Raw genomic sequence first — 21961 nt, forward strand, 5'->3', positions numbered from 1 at the left:
TTAAATAAAATCAAAACATTTTATTCTATTTTTGGCTTTTTTCAGTCATTTTGAAATGAAAAATTGAAACATTTCACTCTGATATGCTCAAAACATGACTTTTCCAGATGGAATTTCACCAAAATTGACATGTTCCCACAGAAAGCTTTGATTTTGATGAAATGGCATGATCTGACAGAAAAACGTTCCATCTGAAAATTTTTGGCCAGTGTTATTGTAGAGTTGGTTATTCCCCCATTTTTCCTGCCTTCCATCCTTCCTCCACCCCCGTGTTGGAGCCCGGGGAATCTTCCGACCACCAGGAGCCAACCATCATCTTCTGGCTGGGTCTCCCTTCAGAACCCTGATATTCTATGATTCTGTGATTCCCATGGCTTGGGAACATCTCCCTGACTGGCTCACTGCGCCGTCTCCTCTAGGATTATGCCATGAACTACTGGAAGGACAATGGCGCCCCAGCTGAGAAGCTGATGGTTGGATTCGGGGCCTATGCCCACACCTTAACCCTCAGCAACCCTTCCAACCATGGCCTGGCTGCCCCAACATCCAGCCCACGTGCCACGGGAGCTTATATCCAGTCAGCCGGGACCCTGGCCTACTTTGAGGTAAAACTATGAAAACAGGTGCGGCGAATCGGAATGGTTGTTAGCTATGGGCATTCGCACAGTATTGTTACTGGAGGACATGTCTGCAAAAACAACGTTTCCGATAGAGACACTTGGGAACAGAATGACACAGCTATGTTTTATAACACACATGAGCTTACGCCATCATCGCAAAAATGTTACTTAGCTGCTCTAGGGGTTGTTTGCTCTGGTGAGTTCAGATAGTGTTGCCAGCAGACTGGTAACACCTTCACTGGGTGGGACCATGACCATATTTACTTTGGCTGCAAGTCGTTTGGGGCAAGGACCATCTTTGTGTTTGTACAGCACCTAGCACAATGGGGTCCAGGTCCATGAATGTGCTCCAAGGCGCTACCACAATACAACTACTAAATAATAATGTTCAGTCTTGATTCACACCTGCAGCCTTGCAATTCCACCGAAGACTGCAAAACTGTAGCCCTGTCACAACCAGGTTGTGAGTGGACAGGCCTAATGACTGGGACAGGAGTCGGGCCTAGTGGTTGGAGCAGGAATCAGGGAACTGGAGACAGGAAGCAGTGCCCAGGGTTTTTAAGAGACCCTCTCCTTTTCCTAATGCAATGTTAGTGACATGAGGTTCTGAATTATAGTGGCTTCTTGACAGCAGGAGGAAGACCTCCAGCGGATGTCTGAAGCTGGTGGTATTCCTGAACATTAAAACTAGCCTGGTCAGACCTACAGGATGCAGTGTGCTGGGTCAGTCCAAAGAGACTAAGGAGTTGAATGAACAGTCAGATATAGGCCTCTAGATCAGTTAGGATAGAGTCACAGACCTTCCTGGACCACCTTAACAAACAACTTTTATGTCCCAGGTCTGTACCTTCTTGAAGACTGGAGCCACCATCGTGTGGAATGCCCCTCAGGACGTCCCTTATGCCTACAAAGGAAATCAGTGGATTGGCTATGACAACCCTAAGAGCTTCGCCATCAAGGTAAACCTGTTGTCTGTCATCTCTTTGTGCTTCGGGTAAGGGCTTTCATCCCTGTATCGGGCTACAGAGCTACACTGCTCTCTGGAGCATGGGACAGAGGCCACTATTCCATACTAATCCTTGCCAGTTAATATCTTACAGGATCTCCACATTGCTTCTTCCTCTGCCTAGAGGATCCCTGAGATAAGAGTGAATTCCCCTCTGCTTCGTCACGCTTCTCAGGACTAGATGTGAACCGAGACCCTTGATATTCCTTACAGGTTCCTAGGCTCAGGGAGGAAATGATCAGGGTACCAACACTATACGGTGTTAACACCTTGGGATAAAGTGCACAATTTACATCCGATACGTATTGCTCTAGTTTGCTGTGAACCTGACCCAAAGCCCACTGAAGTCAATGGGAGTCTTGAATAGACTTTGAATCAGGTTCTATGCCAGCTCTGTAGCTATTTAAAGATTTAGCTTGCAGCCCTTTATCTACTCCCATTGACGTCCAGTCTTTAATGTGAGCAAAGACTGCAGGCTGAGGCCCTGAAACCTTCAGATAAGATATAACTTCAACACAAGGGAAGGCATGGTTTAGAGTATCTTTACTGATGCATTTACAACTCTGCTTAAAAATCTTCTCTCACAGGCAAAGTGGCTGTTGGAGAACAATTTTGGAGGTGCCATGGTTTGGGCTATTGATCTGGACAACTTCACTGGCACATTCTGTGGAGAAGGCAAATACCCTCTGATGAACTCCTTGAAATCTGTCTTAGGTGTCTCCACGCCCAGGAAGTAACACCCCAGTGCCTGAGGCATGGAGTGAGATGACCAGCATTCATCTGAACTCTTCTCCAGGCCTGCATCTCCTCCTGTCTTACCTCCTGCAATCTCCTCCTCTTTGGCCATGCTGACACCCCTCTCAGGTCTATTCAAAGAGCTGCTGTTGAGACCATCTTCCTGGCACGTCATTCGGACACGCCAGCCCCACCCTGCTCTGAATGTTCTTCCTTCTCCACCACACCAAATTCAAGCTTTTTGTCCTCCCCTGGAAGCCCCTTTTCGGCTCTGTTCCCCACCTTCTTATCTGCTCTCGCATCCTGTTGTCTTGCTCCCTCTGCTCTGCCACAGAAGCCAGCCTTCCGCACCCGCTTGCTGCCTTACCTCACATGCATCTTTGCACTTGCTTCCACATCCCCCAGGCAAGGAAAAACCTCCCCAAACACCTCTCTGAAGCTGCTACCCTGCCCTCCTTTAACTCCCTCCTCGAGAGGCACGTCTACCGCCATGCCTCAGACGCTTAGAAGAAAGCACATTCTAATGCCTCCCCTTTGCATTTATTTCTTTCAGACTGCAAGGTTCCAGCAACCACCCCGGGTACCAGTGCTAACCAGCCAGCCACGGCGGCTCCTTCCAAAGGCAGCGGCAGTTCCAGCGGAAGCTCCAGCTGCAGCAACTTCTGCTCTGGCAGAGCCAATGGCCTCTACCCGGATCCCAGTAACAACCACGCGTTCTACCACTGCGTGATCAGGAAAACCTACCTGCAGTTCTGCCAGGCCAGCCTCGTCTTCGACTCCAGCTGCTCCTGCTGCAACTGGGCATGAAAAGAACCCCCACTAGATTCGCAGAGCTCATGGCAACAGGTGCAGACCTCAGACGAGAGAATGATCAATGAACGCGCATTGCATTAAAATAACAATTTGTGGTCTCTGTCACTGTGTATGCACAAAGGTAGCGCTGGGCTAACAGAGCAGAGTTTGGCCTTTTGGGCAACATAGATTAAACAGCCATTAAATAAACTGTTTTGTGATACACATTCCCACTAATATGGTACCTGAATGAAAGAGGGAGACTGCTTCCCTTTCCTGGCTTGCTGAGAAGGGAGCTTCAAGGAGACGCTCTGGCCTACTGGACAGACCACGGGCCAGGGAAGCTGGACTTCTAGGCTGTTTCCAGCTCTGCCACTGACTCGTTGTGTGGCCTTAGGCAAGTCAACCCACTTCCCCCCTGCCTCAGTTTCACCATCTGTAAAATGGGGATAATGATCCTGGCCTCCTTTGAGATCTACACATGAAAAGCGCTATGTAAGAGCTATGTGTTATTTTGTATTATGGCATTAAGAATCGACCCAGAACAACTAGAAACCCTCTTTGCACAGAATAACATTATATCTTTAAAAGCCTCCTTGGAAATAGACAATAAAAGTAATTTTACTAGTCCTTCTTCACTTACTCCCAGTATGTTCCAGGCTGAATTAAAGCCTTCATGAAATCTCCATGCGACACTACCTGCATAAAGAACTGGAACACTAGAAATACTGGCAGACTTCACCATTATATGGTTAGACCAGGGAATGAACAGAGAAAGCTTTATTATTAATAATGTTGCCCCTTTTGGCCCAAGCAGTTAGCCAAAATTCAGGGTCTGACAGGTTGTTTCGGTTAAGAGGAGAAATTGATGATAGAGAGTCAGGTACCTTTCATGCAGTCATGCTTATTTACAAACAATGGACAAAGTTCTGTTTCCTTAAACAGAGTAGGAATCAAACAGCATGAGTCAGTTTTTTTGCTCCCAGTCCCAAGCCTCTTTCCAACCAGCACTCTGCCCAAAAGCTGTCTGATCTTTTCCCACATTCACAGTACACACGTGTCTCTGGTTGTGTCTTGGCTTCCTTCTCTGTCTGCTCCACTGGTATTTCTGCTGCTTCTCTCTCACACACAACTGCAATCCAAGTAATCGCCAACTCTGTGTTTGTTCTCAGATCCATGAGAAAGCCCTTGGCCCACATGGCCCAGCCACTGCCCAGGGTAGCAAGCAGTCTAGTGATTGGGTGTTGGTTTTCCATTGTTTCTTCTACCACCAAACAAAGGGACATTTGTTCCCTGGTTTAGCCTGAACGGAAGCTTGCTATCACACCCAACAATTTCAACCAAACCCCAGCATAGCAATAATATTTATTATGTGTTATTAATATAATGCCCTATGTACCCATGGCATAGTGCATTTGCTTATGAAAATCTAGGCTTGAAACCTACTATATATAAAAATGAAGCAAAAATTCAGCAGATAATAGATAAAACTATGAAATATTGATGGGAGAAAGCAGAGAGTGGCAGAATGGGCAAGAAGAAGAGAAAGTGCAAAAGAGAAACAGGAATTCTAACCTCCAAAAGTACTTCGCAAAGCCATACCAGAATCTAGTTATGCAGATTACAATTGTCTTTATACCAAGAACACAGAAAATCATCAGGAAACCAATGTTGGCTCCTCTGCCACGAGTGCAGCTAGCCGTCGTACCAAGCAGTATTTCAATCATGTCAATAATTTCTAACTCCTTTCTATGAAGATACATTGACATACACCATGTGCTCCCTGGCTGACTTGGAGCATCTGCTCCATGGCTTGATTATTCTCAGTGGAAAGAAGTGTCGCTCTCATTCCATTAAGTCTGGCCCTTTTATAGAATCAGTGTGTACCCCTTGCTCTAATACTCAATGCATAATCAAACAGTCCTGGGGCATCTCTCCTCTTTTTCCATTTGGAATTGTCTCTACCTCAGTAGGGCCAACACCTTATAGTTTCTCTTCCTCACCATTTTGGGGCCGTGGGGAACGTCTGCCTGAGGGATCTGAAATGAGGCGAACACCCTAGCAAAGCAAAAGGATTTCTTAGTGGAGTGGCATGTTGCACAGCAAAATATTGGTTTGCCCCATGCTTCGTTCCAGCCCATCCAGCATAGTCACTGGCCCCTGTAATGGAGTTGGGCAGACAAAAGGTAACTGCAGTGCAGGAAGCTGCGTACTTTGCACACGCTGCAGGGACTTGCAAGTGAAGCGATGTATTTTGAGTGCGCGCAATTTCAGATCTGAACACCCTTTGAGCACGAGGGAAGTTGGAATTTAGATTCAGACCCAGACTTCAGCTCTTGCTGGGCTGGGCTGGGCTGGGCTGGGCCATCAACTGCAAAGACCACCTAAACCTTGGGGAGATTTAGATTCTACTCTGGTTACTGAACTCCACAGCTTGGGCCCATCTCTACTAACTACTGCGGATGCATTCTTCATGAGCCTTCACATTACTTGTTCTCTGTCTGTTACCATTTATTTCTGGAAGGGGAAAAAAAGGATTAAAGTTAAATACTGAGCATTGCCTCTTTGTCTTTGTCCTCAGTGTGCAACCAGTGCCTAAGTCCTGATTGAGTCCTCTAGGCATGATTGCAATATTATTGTTAGTAGAAGCCATGCTTCACATTTCCACCTTCCTCTGCAGCATGGGGTGTTGATAGCCTACTGGGAACTGCTAGGCATGTCTCACCTAATCAGTTTCCTGCCATTGCAAGAATCAGAGGCATTGGGGATGCTTTCGTCTCTGCCTGTGGCACACCACCGTTTCATTTCCCAAGGAGTAAAAAGTTTTAGTTTAACTAAAGTCATTGGGCTCAACACAGGGGCATTTGGGTAAAATCTCTGGTCAAACTATATCTGTTTGTTAGTGCCTGTATCAGCACCACCTTCAAATGCATAGATTGGCTTTGACTTCTGACCTATCCAAGCCTGAAAAACAATATTTCATAACGCTCTGTATCCTTCATTGTACAAAGCCACTGTTGCCTTCATTGACCTTCACATCTCTCCTCATTTACCTTCCCACAATCAGAATCATAGAAATGTAGGGCTGGAAGGGACCTCAAGATCTCATCTAGTCCAGCCCTCTGCACTGACGCAGGACCAAATAAGCCTAGACCATCCCTGACAGGTGTTTGTCCAACCTGTTCTTAACCCTCCAATGTCAGAGATTCCACAACCTTCCTTGGAAGCTTATTCCAAAGCTTAACTACCCTGAGAGTTAGAAAGCTTTTCTTAATATCTAACCTATGTCTCCCTTGCTGCAGATTAGGGCCATTACGTCTTGTTCTACCTGCAGTGGACATGGAGAACAACTGATTTCCAGACTAATCTCCGTAACAAGGGCAGGTGGAACAAAGGACTTATATAAAGCAACAGACCTTATACATTAAGGTTACTGGTATTTTCCCCAGTACGTCTTTTTGCACACTGCTTTTGTTACCGCACTGCCCGAGAAGCATGTTGGGAAAAATTTCACAGGAGGCTCTGCCCTCTCACATCCATTAGATAAAAATAATTTGAAATGATTGCCTATGTCTTATTCATCTGCTTTTGAGTGAGTTCAGACCCAGCGTGGTCCTTTGTGGTTTTTTCCAGAGTCTCATGAAATGAAATCTAGATGACTTGGTGGAAATTCTCTGTCATTTCATTTTACAGGTTGTTACAAAATGTTTCAGGGCACAGGGACTTGGGGGTCTCTATGCTATGCTTTTACAACACCCTTTTCACTAGCATTGCTAATGTTTCACGCTCCCAGTGTCTAAGCTTGGCCAGAAAACAAAGACCAATGGTGCCATCTGGTCTAATAGGGGGATGTTGGGAAATGCATGGAGTAGGGGACAAGGAGTCAAACTCCAAATTCTTTGCTGGGGCAAATGGGCAAAACTTCACTGAAGTCAACAGAGATGCACTCATTAACACGAACTGAAAATTGGGCTTCTAGACTCCTGGTTCTATTTCCAGTCTGGCACTGATTTGGTGGGTGACACTGAGCAAGTCATATGACCTCTCTAGCAGCTTTTTGGTGGCCCGTGTGAAATGAATTAGCAGGTCTCAGCCTATTTCCTAGTTCCTATCACAAAAGCACCAACTTAACTGGCCCTTGTAAGGGATCGGGACATAGGTGGTGTGGTCTGGCCTAGCAGTCACAGCTGGGCCAGTGTCCACAAATAGTTAAGGGTAGCCACAAGGCAGTAGTGGCGGGGATCAGAGTAATTACTAGAGCCAGGATCAACAGGTACGGGTCAGGGTCAGAAAGCAGAGATGGTTACCATGCTCAAATCAGGACGCAAGAGTCAGGATCAGAGTCAGGCTGGGGTCAGAGACCGGCGATCAGAAAACAAGGTGAACTCTGGAGTCACAGCAGGCCAATGATCTGTACGATGGCCCAAACAGCTTCCTGGAGCACTGTGCAGGGTTAAACAGCGTGCATGGGCCAATTAGAAGGCTGCAGCCTGCTGTCTCTCTCAACCCTTTGGGTGGTACTTCCTGAGGGACCTAATTCTACAGTGCTCCTTGTAGCTAGCTCTGTGTAGCCTCCTTGTGGCAATGTGGGAATATCAGCTGTCCCCAGCTCTGAAGACCCAGGTTCTAGACCTGTGGATTTTTACAGCACCAGCTGAAACACTGACTAGCCAAGGGTTGGCTGGGCCATAATGAAGCTGGAAATAAGCTACAGTTGCGCAGATAGATCTTTGTTCATATGGCATAGCAGTGAAGGGGCATGTCTTTCACAGACGCTGCAAATACATACACCCATTATGAACACAAGACATAAAAATGGACACAAAGTATGGTGAAGTACACACATAGCTGACACTCAATCAGCAGGACACAGGAGGAATACGGACTGACAAGTGACCGGTAGGTATTGGAACAGACTCTTAAAACACCACTCCACCAGAAGAACCAAGTGCAGGGCAGTCTCTTGTCATCGCAAGACACCCCCCAACTCTAACATCAAACTGCTTGCAAGTCTACACAGGACTTTGTGCAATAGAAGACAATACCTTAGTTGCCAAGCTAAGAGAAAAGGAGTTGTTTTAAGTTATATATACATGATGAGAGAGATTTTGAGAGAGTGTAATAGGCATTTATATTTAACATTCTGTTATGGTATTCATGTTTAATGTTGCTGTCTCAAATGTGAGAAAAGGGCTATTTCCCTAGCTTTCCAATATGGACGTTGTGGTAAGACAGTATGCTTATGTCTAGGAACTTAGAAAACTTTAAGAAAATGCTTGATGAGAAAAATAGTACAGGTGGAGAAAAGAATAACGCCTGAAACGTGCACTGTCTTGGCTCTCTCTTTTTATGCTCAAACACTGAACATGGTGCCAGAAATGAGATGGCTCCTGCAGGTCTATGAAATCAGAGATGTAGAATGTTGTGGGGAGGGGGGTCAAACAAAGAGAAAGTCATCATAATCCTCATGGCAGCATACCAGATTCCTGTCCCTGAGCACAGGAACATAAAAGGAGATGTATTAGCAATGGACTAGCCTAGCAGGGTAGTTCATACAAATGTTCTTTATACTCACTTTAAGGCCCCTTTACGCTGGCCATGTGGTGTCAAGTGGGCTTAGTGTCAATGAGAATCTGGCCCAATAAATCAAGCAAAATTCACATCTCTCTACAATAAGTTTCTGTGTTGCAAACATGAAACATGCCTATTTCAACGCCACCTTCAAATGCCAACGTTCGCTTTTAATTCTGACCTTTTCAAGCCTGAAAAACAATACTCCATATCACTCCATCTCCTTCATAGAACAAAGCCATTGCTATGCTGATTGATCTTTACATTTCTCTGCATTTACCTTCCCACAACGTCCAGACTAAGCTCAGTGACAAGGGCAAGCAGGACAAAGGATTTATATAAAGAAACAGAACTTATGTGCGAAGTTTACTGGTATTTTTCCAATTTTTGTTTTTGAATCGCTTTCGTTATTGCACCACCCGAAAAGCATGTTGGAAAAAATTTCGCAGGAGGCTCTGCGCTCTTACCTGCGTTACATAAAAATAACTTAATCTTATGAATTTGCTTTTGGGTGAGTTCAGAATCAGCGCGTGATATGGGATGGTTTGAAAATTCCTTTGTGTTTTTGCCCCCAGGGTCTCAAACTGAGTCTAGGTCACCCAGTGAAAATTCTCTGTCACTTCGGTTTATTACAAAACACTGCACAGGACAAGGTTGAGAGGCTCTATGCTGTGTTTTTACGCCACTATTTTCACTAATATTGCTTGTGTTTCATGTTCCAATGTCTGAGCTTGGACATTTGTGGCTATTGGGCAAGGAGGCTACATAGACATGGCTACTGCAGCATGATGCAGTCACCACAAGGAGTTGGTGACCAGTTATCCCATCCTGAAATACTCCCGTGTGACTGAAGAGGCAACCATATAATGCGAGGGCAGTGAGATGAGGCTTGGAACATCACTCATATAAAAGGGACAGCTGGTAGTTCTGTGTCATGGTCAGTATCACCAACTGAGCAGAGATATGCCTAAATTGAAAAGCAATGTATTGCAATAGGGTTTTCGTGTCGAGAGTTTGACCAGTACGTTCAAGGATGGGAAACCATTCAAGTAGAAAATGACCATAAACCACTGGAGAGCTCTTTAAAAAATCATTTCTAGTGGCCTTAAAATGCCTTCACCTCCGCTACTGAAAATACATGTAAATCGTAGCATTGCAAGCCACAAGAAAGGGACTTAGATGTCTATAGCTAGCTTCTTATCCAGAGCAAGCCTTGGAGCATGAAAATATGGTAACTGAACACAAATATGAGATCCTCGATCTGATAGCAATACAAAAATCATGGAAAGACACAGAAAGCATAGACCAAGCAAGGCATGTGTTAGTTTCAAGGCAAACAAACTTTACAAGACTTGGAATTACTCATGTCGGCTGTTCGGTCAGGATGGCCAGACACCAGGGGAGAAGCGCCACCTGCCACTCAAGAATGCTAGAGCTAGGGAGCTGAGCTGAACATTCAAGATAGCATCATAATGCCCAGATTTTTTTAAAACAAAAACTCTGTCAAGAATCCAGAGCCACTCTGAAACAGCAGCCTGGATCTGGGATGCCAAAGACATCACGTACCAGCCAAACATGACGAAGGCTATCTGACACGTGGGGAGCAGCTGGGATACATCTGGGGAAATGCAGGGCAAGCAGCAAAAAGGGATCATTAAAATACACTGCATCCCCCACAGACCTTGGAGAAAGTAGGAATAGACCTTTTCATGGCAAACCACACTCAGAGCAAACTAGGGAAAGCGGTCTAGATGAAATTACTATAAGGTGGGTACAAAACTGGTCGAAAGACCATACTCACAGAGTAGTTATCACTGACTCGCTGGCAAACTGGGAGGGTGTATCTATTGGGGTCCTGCAGGGGTCAGTCCTGGATCCAGTACTATTCTATATTTTCATAAATGACTTGGCTAATGGAGGGAAGAGTATGCTTATAAAATTTGTGAATGACCCCAAGCTGAGAGGGAGTGACAAGCACTTTAGAGGACAGGATTCAAATTCAAAACTACCTTGACAAATTGGAGAATTGGTCTGAAATCAAGAAGATGAAATTCAATAAAGACAAATGCAAAGTTCTACACTTAGGAAGGACAAATCAAATGCATAAATATAAAATGGGGAATAACTGGCTAGGTGCTAGCGCTGCTGAAAAGGATTTGGGGGTTATAAATTACAAACTGAATATGAGTCAGCAATGTGATGCAGTTGTAAAAAAGACTAATATCATTCTGGGGTGTATTAACAGGCGTGTCGTAGGCAAGACATGGGAAGTAATTGTCCTGCTCTGCTTGGCACTGGTGAGGCCTCAGCTAAGCTACTGTGTCCGGTTTGGGGCACCACGCCTTAAGAAAGAGGTGGACAAAATCGGAAAGAGTCCAGAGGACAGCAACCCAAACAATAAAAAAACCCAGGTTAAAAACTTATGAGGAAAGGGTGAAAACACTGGACATGTTTGGTCTTGAGAAAAGAAGATTGAAGGGGGATCTGATAGTCAAATAAGTGAAGGGCTGTTATAAAGAGGGTGGCAATCAATTGTTCTCCATGCACGCTGAAGGTAGGACTCATAGTAAATTGGCATCATCTGAAGCAAGGAAGATTGAAGATAGATATTAGGAAAATCTTTCTATTATAAGGATAGTTTAGTACTGGAACGGGCTTCCAAGGGAGGGTTTGGAATTCCCAGCATTGGAGGTTTTTAAAAACAGGTTGGACAAACTCGTCAGGGATAGTCTATGTTCACTTGGTCCTGCCTCCGTGCAGAGGGCTGGGCTAGATGACTTTGAGGTCCCTTCCAGCCCTACATTTCTATGATTCTAAGATTGTGGGAAGGTAAATGAGGAGAAACGTTGATGCCCAAGCTATGGCAGAAAACTAGGGCAACAGCTATATCAAAACCAGGAAAGGACCACTCCCTCCCAGCTAACTCCTGGCAGATATAAATTATGAGCTGTGCTTACAAACTTCTGGAGAGACTAATTCTGCAATGAATCTTTCCCGCAGCAGAGCAGACTCTGGGTGATGACCAGGCAGGATTTAGACCTAATAGGAACACTTGTGACCAAGTTCTTGCTCTTGCCACCTGTATAGAAAACAGCTTCCAGCAAAAGGAAAAGACAGGGCTGTGTATTTTTATTTGCCAGCCACGTATGATACTCTGTTTACAACAATGAAGTCATTGTTGCCCTTTTTTTGACCCAAATGGCGAATCCGATTTCTGGGCCATGGGAATGTTCCCGTTGGAAGTCTGGTACTCTTTTTGATGCAATCTTATTTTTTAACAAGGGTGTCATGGGCGCCTCTACTCATCGTTTGTCAGCACCTCCTCCTGGCCACTCTGGGGATTAGCTCTTTCAGCCCGACGCCCTCTCCTTGTAGTTCCTCAGCCCGCCATCTCGCTTCCTTGGTCTGTGGGCCCTCTCTTGCTCCTCGGAAGCTGCAGGCCCTCATCTTCATGGCTCAGCCCTCGGCCAAGTCACAAGATTCCTCCCCTTGCAGAGTAACATCAACATCTTCCTTGCCATCCCAGGCAGTCCTTAAGCCCACTGCCCTGGCCGGTCCACTCCCTCAGCAGCTAGAAAGCTTGGCCCCAGACAGCCTCCAAGTCCACTGCCCAGATTGTGCCACTCACTCAGGGGCTGGTAGGGGAACCCAGGTCTGCCCTCTATTCCGGGTTCCAGTCCAGAGCCCTATCTCCAGCAGCGAAGCTCTGGGCAACCACAAACCTTCCTGCCCGCCCTTGGACTACTTCCAACCTTGCTTACCCCAGGCTCTCGTTCTCCACCATTCTAGCCAATCCCCTTTCCTCTGGGTCTGCTAGGCAAACCCCTCCTTTTGGGTCCAAATCCCTTCCTCTCCTTTGTCCTAGGAAAAGTGACTGCAGCCCCTTTCCTCCTGCCAGCTCCCTGGTTTCACAGCAGCCCTGCCTGAGCTTCAATTAATTAGGGCTCAACTCTCATCCTAAATGTCCCCCCCAGCTTGCAGCCTAATAGGTTAATTGGCCCCTTTGGCCTACGTTAACCCCTTCAGGGCGAGCGTGGGGAGCACACCCCATCGCACAAGGAACGGACAAAGTCCTGCTTCTCCGAACGCAGGAGGAACGAACAAAAGGAGCAATTTCTGAGCTCATAGGTTCAAGCCTCTTTAGCCAACAGACCCCAGAGCGTTCTCTCTAGCTTTTTCAAGGGTCACACGGGGAAAGATCTATGGCATGGCCGCTGCTGGCTCGGGTCAGCTGGCACAGGCTGGCAGGGAAGGGGCGGTGGGGCTAGAAATAGCTGAGTGGATGTTCAGGCTTAGGCTGGAGCCTGAACTCGAGGGACTCTCCACCTGAGTCGGGCCAGCTGCAGGCTTATTATCCCTGTGTAGATGTACCCACTGTGCTCACGAGCTACTGCTTGGCTTTCTTGCTTTTTGCCTCTGTCTGTTCCTGTATGCAGCGTAGCTGTAGCCATGTGTTGGTCCCAGGATATTAGACAGACAAGGTGGGTGAGGAAATATATTTTACTCGACCAGATTCTGTTGGTGAGAGAGACAAGCTTTCAAACCACACAGAGCTCTCCCTCAGCTCTGGGACCTGAAGAATTATGGACTGAACGGAGACATTGGATTTACAGCTTATCACAACAGTCTGTAACCCACTAACCCCCTATTGACTGCAGAAGTGTCAACAGGCCACTCTACCTTGAATGGTCCCTTAGAATATGGGCTAACTAGGTATGCTCAGGTTTCAGAGTAGCAGCTGTGTTAGTCTGTATTCGCAAAAAGAAAAGGAGGACTTGTGGCCCCTTAGAGACTAACCAATTTATTTGAGCATAAGCTTTCGTGAGCAACAGCTCACTTCATCGGATGTGAGCTGTTGCTCACGAAAGCTGATGCTCAAATAAATTGGTTAGTCTCTAAGGGGCCACAAGTCCTCCTTTTCTTTTTAGGTACGCTCAGCAATCTACTCCACCTTGCATTTAGCTGTGACCTCGACCTAACAAAGAGCTCTGTCTCTCTCACCAACAGAAGCTGGTCCAATAAAAGATATTACTCCTCACCCACTTTGTCTCTCTCTTCTTGTCTGTTCTCAGTTTCTGTGTGTTCTCGCACACCTCCCACACACCCAGTCCTGCTGATAACCCCTTGCCTACATGGAGATAGCTTCTGGGCCTTGTTTTAGATGTACCCGCCCCCAAAGCTTTCTTACAACTACCTTAAATGAATGGCGCAATCACACCTCAGTTTAAGCGAGGTTTTAACTCAACCCACAACGAAGCATCACCCAGCTCATAACATTATTCTTGTCTTAAATAGATGTAACTGAGAGCAGAACTAGACCCTAAGTGCCTTTAGTTGGCAAAAATGGTTCAGGTGAGCTGGTTAACTAAATTGTGTATAAAAATCCTACACCTTCTTGATTCCAGCCAGACTAGAACCTAGACTAGAAAAGCCTTGTATACGCAGATTATATAACACAATATCTGTGGTTGTACAGTAACTATTTAGTACTGGGTAATCTATTATATAATCTAAAATTAATCAGTAGAACAAGCATTCCCAACAACAGTAACACTGTAATCTATTTCTACCAGGGTCCAGCAGCTCTGTAAAATATAAAGACTGGTAACACTGTTTTCTTAGACTCAGATTCTCAAACGGGTCCACTGTACCGCAGATACTGGAACGTGTTACATGCTGCTAATCATCAAATGCCAGAATCTTCCCTTGGCTTTGGTGATAGTAGGATAGCACGGCCCAGAGGGAAGTACGCCATAAAAGCCAGAGAGAGGCAAGGCTGGATCAGTACAGAGGCAAGATGGCCAAGCTGATGCTTCTTACCAGTAAGTCCAGTTCTGTAACTTCTCTTATAGTGGCATGTACTTGGGGCAGCTAACCACTCCCACTGTTCATGATAAAGCTAGTGTGCTAGTTCTATCAACGTGAACACGAGTGTGTCTTCTCCAGCTGATGTATGGCCCAGAACCCCAGTATCAGGGAATGATAAGTAGCACTGCCCTAGAATTTAAAAACAAGTGCAGCAAAAATTCTGAGCAATGCTAAAATGTAAAAAAAGAGAGAGAGAGAGAGAGAGAGAGAGATGTTTTAAAAGACTTACAAAGAGACTAGTTAAAGGAAACTGGAAGTTTGTAAATATGTTAGTTAAAAACACAGCAAGATGTTTTCCCACATGCATAATTGGAGAGAAAACGGGCTACTGCAAGGGACAAAGAGGGAGGCAGTGTTTCCTAGTGGATAGAGCACCAGCAAGGCATTCAAGAGACCTGGGTTCCATTCATAGCTCTGCCATGGCCTGCTGAGTGACCTTGAGCAAGTCACCTCCCTGCTCTGTGCTCTGATACTGACCACCTTTGTAAAGCACTTTGAGCTCTATGGACGAAAAGTTCTTTATAAGAGCTAGGTATTAATAATAATGATACTTTATAATAATCTGTGATATGAGTTATATATATTTTATTTCAGAGGGGCAGCCGTGTTAGTCTGCATCAGCAAAAATAACAAGGAGTCCTTGTGGCACCTTAGAGACTAACATTTATTGTATTAAACACTTGCTGTTAGAAAGCAAACATTAGAAAGCAAAAATAAACACACTTCTTGATATTCCCATTGTTTTCATATGCATTCCCAGTGTTGTTTAAACAGCTGCTGAATTGTAAAATACACTTCAAAGATATGAAGACTCAAAGATGTCAATGAACCAAAGAGAATTGCTTTCTTTACTACGCCATACTCTAAAATGCACAGTAGCGAGGCTCAGGAGATATTTTAGGTGAAGCCCTGATACCAGTCAAGTGGTTGCCTAGTCCCAGGTTTAAAGTGGTAATTATTCTCTTTTTCTTTAAAGGGTTGGCACGCCTGCTGAATGCACAGGTAGGTAGGAGGTTTTTTTATTCTGAAAACACATTATTATTTTTGTTTCCCGTTTGGGACAGGAGGATATTTTAATATATTCTGTATTATTTTAGGAGTACTTAGAGACTAACAAATTTATTTGAGCACAAGCTTTCGTGAGCTACAGCTCACTTCATCGGATGCGTCCACTGAATAGGTAGGTCAGAACTTGACCTCTATCTTAGTCATTACCAACACTTGGATAGTGTTATGGGGACAGTTCCACTTCAGAAGATAAATGGACATCCTAGACATCGGACAAGGATCTGATATTCAGATGTTGAATAGCAGGGCAAGTCATAAGGTCACCCCTGTTCTGGTATGTGCACTGAGCCTATGAGGGGTTTCCTCAAGCACACAACTGCACCTACCACCTAGTTCTAAGCACTCATGGGCATTATGGGTTAAATCCTCATCCCATCCTAAGGACGCACAAGACCCAAAGAGGAGTAGAACCACTGTGAAGGAGAAGAGGGGTAGACTGTGGAGAAGCCATGCACTCAGGAAGTGGGAGCATGACCAGTGTCACCATTGTGGAGCCAGCACTAACAGGACAATGAACCATTCAGTGGGTTAAAAAGGATTGGAGATAGATGTATGTAATGATCCCCACAGGTATCTGGACTACTTCCACATATGACAGCCATATGGCTTCCATGGCTCCTGGGAAGGATACACTGGAGAGAACAGCCCTCTCTACAAAGACCCGGCTGACGCTGGTAGCAATGTCTACTTCAACGTTGTAAGTATATCTTGAAAGCTTACGGCCAGGGTCCTTTTGGTCTGTAATGACATCAGCCTTTACAATTGCAGAGGTGTAAGAATTAACATGGCAATTAACAGTCCTTGGAGAGACTAACTCATCTGTTGCCTATAGGATTATGCCATGAATTACTGGAAGGTCAACAGTGCCCCAGCTGAGAAGCTCCTTGTTGGATTACCAACCTATGGACACACCTTCATCCTAAGCAACCCCTCCAACACTACTGTCGGCGCTCCAACCTCAGGACCGGGGCCTGCTGGACCTGACACAAGACAGTCTGGGTTCTGGGCTTACTATGAGGCATGTGTGCTTGCTCATACCACACAAATATTAAATCACTAATACTCACGGAGAACAGTTAGCCAGTGCGTCATAGGCTGAAATTAGGTCTAACAAACGATCCCATTGACTAATTGCAACTAGCTAACTAATTCATCAAAAATTACAGTTTGTTCATGGACAAAGAGAAGAGAAACAAGGATCTAGATTCACAGAATACCTTATTTTTAGTGATTTATTCTGCCTGATTTAAAAATAGACTATATTACCCTAGCTAATTTCAGCTGAATGTATCAGAAACAGAATAAAATGCACCCTCATCCTTGCACACCATAAATGCCTTATTAGACACAAAGGGTAAATTAACAGATTATTAATTACTGAGTCTACAAGGTAAAGCAATCAGGGAGCCTACTCGAATTCTTTCCCCTACAGTGTGTCTAATTCTTCCACATCATCTCTTGGCGTTATTTAAATTAATTTAAATGAAGCTGATTAAGGAGTACAAATCCTTAGAGACGATACTTATGGTCATAATTAACGAGTAAGTCAAAGAAACTGTCACAGTTCTCTTTTACAGGACACTTGTTAAAATCCTCACTTCCACTTTGCTTAGATCTGCACCTTCCTGAAGAACAGAGCCACCCAGGCTTGGGATACCCCTCAGGATGTCCCCTATGCCTACAAGGGCAACGAGTGGCTTGGATATGACAATATCAAGAGCTTCAGCATCAAGGTATGATGAGACCTTCTGGTGTAACTAATGCCAGACGAGGCTTCTATTCAGCATGAGCATTTGGGCTGATTTTAGCTTCTCTCCTGGCACTTAACAGGCTCAGTGGCTGATGAAGAATAACTTTGGAGGCGCTATGGTTTGGTCTCTCAACCTGGATGACTTCACTGGCACGTTCTACAACCAGGGCAAATTCCCCCTGATCAACACTCTGAAGCATGCTCTTGGACTGAAGAGCGCTAGTGAGTAACTCCAGCAGGACGGGCTCCCAGAATTAACTCGCTGGTCGCACATAGAGATGAGAATCTGCATGCTAGCAGGGGTCTATAATGTTGCTTTTGGCCTGATTCAATGCACCCCTGAATAGCCACTCTCTCAAGAGTAATAACATATAGACAAGTGACTATCCACAACTCCCTATTTTAGAACATTTCTACCCTTTCCACTTTGTGCGAATGCCATAGAGTTAGGTGCAAAGTCAGATGTTAAGTGACACAGGGGACTAACACTGCAGCTTTTCATCTCCCTGAGACTTCGCTCAATCCAAGTCATGATTAAGGATATGAAAACATGGCTTTCAGTCTTTTGAAGTGTGGTCACAAGGCAAAAACAGTTCGCAGTTCAGAACAATTGATAGTGTCTGCCCGCAATTAGACAGGGGCTGGAACAGCAGGATCGAGACTGAGCTCTACTCACAGAGCTGTGGGGAGGACCTAGGAGCGGGGAAGATGGGGCTGCTGTGGATCAGGAGTGAATAAACTTTGCCTAAACTTTGGGATGCTTTGGGAAGCTGAAACTGGATCCAAATCTGAATGTAATGGTTTCGTTTCCTCTTTATAATGAAGCAATCAGAAGCTCAAACTTCAGCGAATATGAATTCAGGAACTAAAATTTGTTTCTTGGGACTCCTTCGCTGCTGAAATGGTGGGGGCCATGAAAACGGGTGGGTAGATGGATAGCTCATCCTGAATGGAGTACAAACCTGGCCCATTTCCTGGTAGAATCATAGTGGAATGGTAATGATCTGCTTTTATTTCAGGCTGCACTGCCCCTGCTCAGCCCATTTCTCCAATCACAGAAGCTTCCAGTAGCGGAAGCGGGAGTGGCAATTCTGGTAGCAACCCCAGCAGTAGTTCAGGCAGCAGCTCAAGCAGCTCTGGAGGCACCAGCTTCTGTGCTAGCATGGCCAGTGGCCTCTTCCCAGATCCATCCAACAGTAACAGCTTCTACCACTGCATGAATGGGAAAACCTACCTGGAAAATTGCCAGGCTGGCCTGGTCTTCGACTCCAGCTGCTCCTGCTGCAACTGGGCATGAACCGATCAGGTTATTATAACTAATTAACCATCCTAATATGACCAAAATTCCACAAATTCATTATGATGAAATAAAGCCTTCAGCAAAAAACCATTGTGTGACTAACTGCATCTTCTTTAAGAGCAGCTGAATTTTCATTGCCCTGATATGACAGTGGGGGTCTCCTCAATCAATTTGCCCACATTACTGTAATATCCAAGCACCTCACAACTTTTAATGTAGCTATCCTCACAACACCCCTGTGAGGCAGAGTGGGGCTATTGTCCCCGTTATATAGATGGCAAACTGAGGCACAGAGAGGTTAAATGCCTTGCCCCAGATCATACAAGAAGTTTGTGGTGGAGCAGAAATTGAACCCGGCTCTCCCAAGACCCAAGCTAGCATCCTCACCAAGCTCACCCTAAACCACCAAACCTCCAGCTATGCACTGCCAAAGCACCATCTCTGTAATGGTAGCTGACTGCACTTTGGTCACATTCGTAACACTATCTCCAGGGATGTGCAGGGACGTCTTTTTGATGGTACCGTCAAACAAATCAGGGATTATTATTGTTTAACAAATAGCTAGGGGTGCTAAGCCGCTTATTTTAATACTTCAACTACCTCAGTCAAATCAGATTCTCAGTAGAAGACATTGGTCCGGTCCCAAAGGAATTCTGTGTGTGACCTGCTCTGCTTGCTATACAGGTAATCCATCACCACTCAGTGTGGTGCTCTGTCCCCCTCTAGTGGTGTCTGGGCCACAGTTAGAGGGGCACAATCCAGCATACACACAATGATCAAACAATGCACTTTCAAAGGACTTTTATTATGGGTTAAAAAAAACCCCAACAACCAATGATGAAAGAACAACAAAAATCGCCACGTGTGACAGAAGGCAGAGTGTCTCACTCTGTAGGATCCTCTGCCTTCAGCTGTCTTGCAGCCCCACCTCCCACCCCCCTGGCATATAGACTGACACAGTTAAGTTTAAAGGTGGCGTCTAACAAGGAGATCAAAGCTTTATACCGCACATATTGTTTTGCGGGTAAAATACAGACACAGCAATCTCACCAACAGATACTATAGTGATAGAAGACAGACAGACAGGTAGGTAGATAGGTAGAGAAAACCTGTTAATGTAAGGGTTGACAGAGACCTTCACATCTGAAAATCCAAGTGATCCACCACACCACACCACAGCTTCATTCCCCACAACAGACGTATTTAAGCAGTGTGATCTATTATAATATGACAAAGAGCCATGGCCCTGCAGTGAACAACGTTATGTCGGCTGCTTGATGGCAGAGCCGCGGTTCATAGATCAAGGGAATCCTTTCTTTGATTTTGGTGAACATGGGTGTGACAGATAGGGCAATTTCCTGAAATATCTTTGGGAGGTCTTATCGTATTAAGTTTTTGTGTCATTGTGAGCCAGGGTTTGTATGTAATTCCATGGGGGAGAGGAAAACACAGCCCCCTCAGGAATTAAGAACAGTGGGATGTGATGAGGCAAATTAACTCAGGCTGTAACACCTCCTGAGAAGTCCCACCCCTGAGAAGGTTCACCTATATTGGCTCAAACTGGATTCTCCAGAGGCCAACAAAATGGATAAATGGATAAATAACCTGAGTTTAAACTGACTCTGGGCCTGCTTTCTGACCCAGCAAACAGACAGGACCTTGTGACCAAGGTAGGAGAGGACCCCAATCTTTAGGGAAGGGTTGCAAGGACTGACACTGACCAGAGCTCTTATGGAGACTGAGGGGATGATCTCTGGTAAGCTTATTAGCATCTATATAGGTATTTAATTGTTTTAATAGGTTTTCTTTGCAATGCTCTCACCAGAACAATAGATGTGCTTGCTTAGAAAAAGTCTGTGGTAACTTAGAACCCTGGGCTGTTTATAGGGTTGCCAGCTTTGGTTGGCCGAATTCCTGGAGATTTCATCACGACATAATCTTTAATTAAAGATGAATCTTTAATTCCTGGAGCCTCCCAGGCAATCCTGGAAGGTTGGCAACCCTAGCTTTTTGTGGGCTCTGAGGAGAACACCAAAGTGCAGGAACAAGGCCTCTTTGGACAGTCTGCCTTGCTGAGGGAACTCACAATGTACGCCAGGGACTCAGCAGCTTGGGGAAACCCTGGTCAGGTGTCTCCACCCAAGAGAGGTGACAGTTGAGGAGTAGGAAGCCTTGCATGGGTGCCCTTGTTGGGCCATAATGTGCAGTTCCCCTCAACCGTGACAATGGGTTTCCAGTACGAGCTAAGGTTGCAAATGAACTTGACAACTCAAAGCACCAAACCAAGTTATAACAAGGGCAAATGGCTGGAAATTGAAGGCAGACAAATTCAGATTAGAAATAAGGGTGCAAATTTTTAACAGTGAGGGTAATTAACTATTGGAACAATTTATCCAGGGCTGTGCTAGATTCTCCGACACTGGCAATATTTAAATCAAGACTGGATGTTTTTCTATAAGATCTGCTCTAGTTCAAACAGGAATTAATTCAAGGCAGTGTAATGGCCTGTGTGAGACAGGAAGTCAGACTAATCACAATGGTCCCTTGTGGTTTATAATCTATTAATCCAGTTCACATTTTGGTTTTTGCCTCTTTCTACAATCTAACTCAGCCAAATAGAATACATGGGGAGTCAGTTCACTTTGCACAAGAGATGGAGATACTGGGCCCAATTCTGATCTGATTTTACAATTAGTAAATTGCTTAACTCCATTGATTTCTGGGCTGAAGTGGGATTCAAGTCCCACTCCCACTTAAAGGAAGCAGATTGTGGATGTCATAGCATACACACAGAGAAATTATATAAAAACATAAGTACTCTTGCTGGAAGGTTGCAACATAACATGACTTTATTTTTTAGAATTCAAAACAATAACACACCAGAGAGAGACAAAGCAGGCTGCTCCCTAAAACAGCGAGGTACAGCTCACTCCACCTTACTTTAGGCTGGCTGGTTTCAAACTGATTGCTGCTAGACCTAGTTTGCACACTTCCCTACAGAGTCCCCTAGCTTGTAAGCAGGCCCAGGGAAAAACCCTGACGTTTAGAGTGACAGCCTATGATTTGAACAGTGTTTAAATAAACCACAATAGTTACATAAAGTCTTTAGTTCTCTTGGCATCTCCAATCTCATTCAAATAACAATATTTACAGTTGTTTTATCTAGACCAGTGGTTCCCAAACTTGTTCCACCATTTGTGCGGGGAAAGCCCCTGGCGGGCCGGGCCAGTTTGTTTACCTGCTGCGTCCAT

At 45.1% G+C, this 21961-nt stretch overlaps 1 protein-coding gene and 1 pseudogene across 1 annotated transcript; both read left to right on the forward strand.

The window, feature by feature from the left end:
• Positions 1 to 164: 164 nt before the first annotated feature.
• Positions 165 to 2711, forward strand: LOC102947167 (acidic mammalian chitinase). Its single transcript, XM_037884899.2, has 2 exons — positions 165 to 605; positions 1460 to 2711. Exons 1-2 carry the CDS (start codon positions 429 to 431, stop codon positions 1616 to 1618), a joined length of 336 nt encoding a protein of 111 aa, XP_037740827.2. The 5' UTR covers positions 165 to 428; the 3' UTR covers positions 1619 to 2711.
• Positions 2250 to 18707, forward strand: LOC119564440 (annotated as a pseudogene).
• Positions 18708 to 21961: the final 3254 nt, after the last annotated feature.

The sequence above is a fragment of the Chelonia mydas genome, chromosome 21, assembly GCF_015237465.2.
Source record: "Chelonia mydas isolate rCheMyd1 chromosome 21, rCheMyd1.pri.v2, whole genome shotgun sequence".
NCBI lineage: Eukaryota > Metazoa > Chordata > Testudines > Cheloniidae > Chelonia > Chelonia mydas.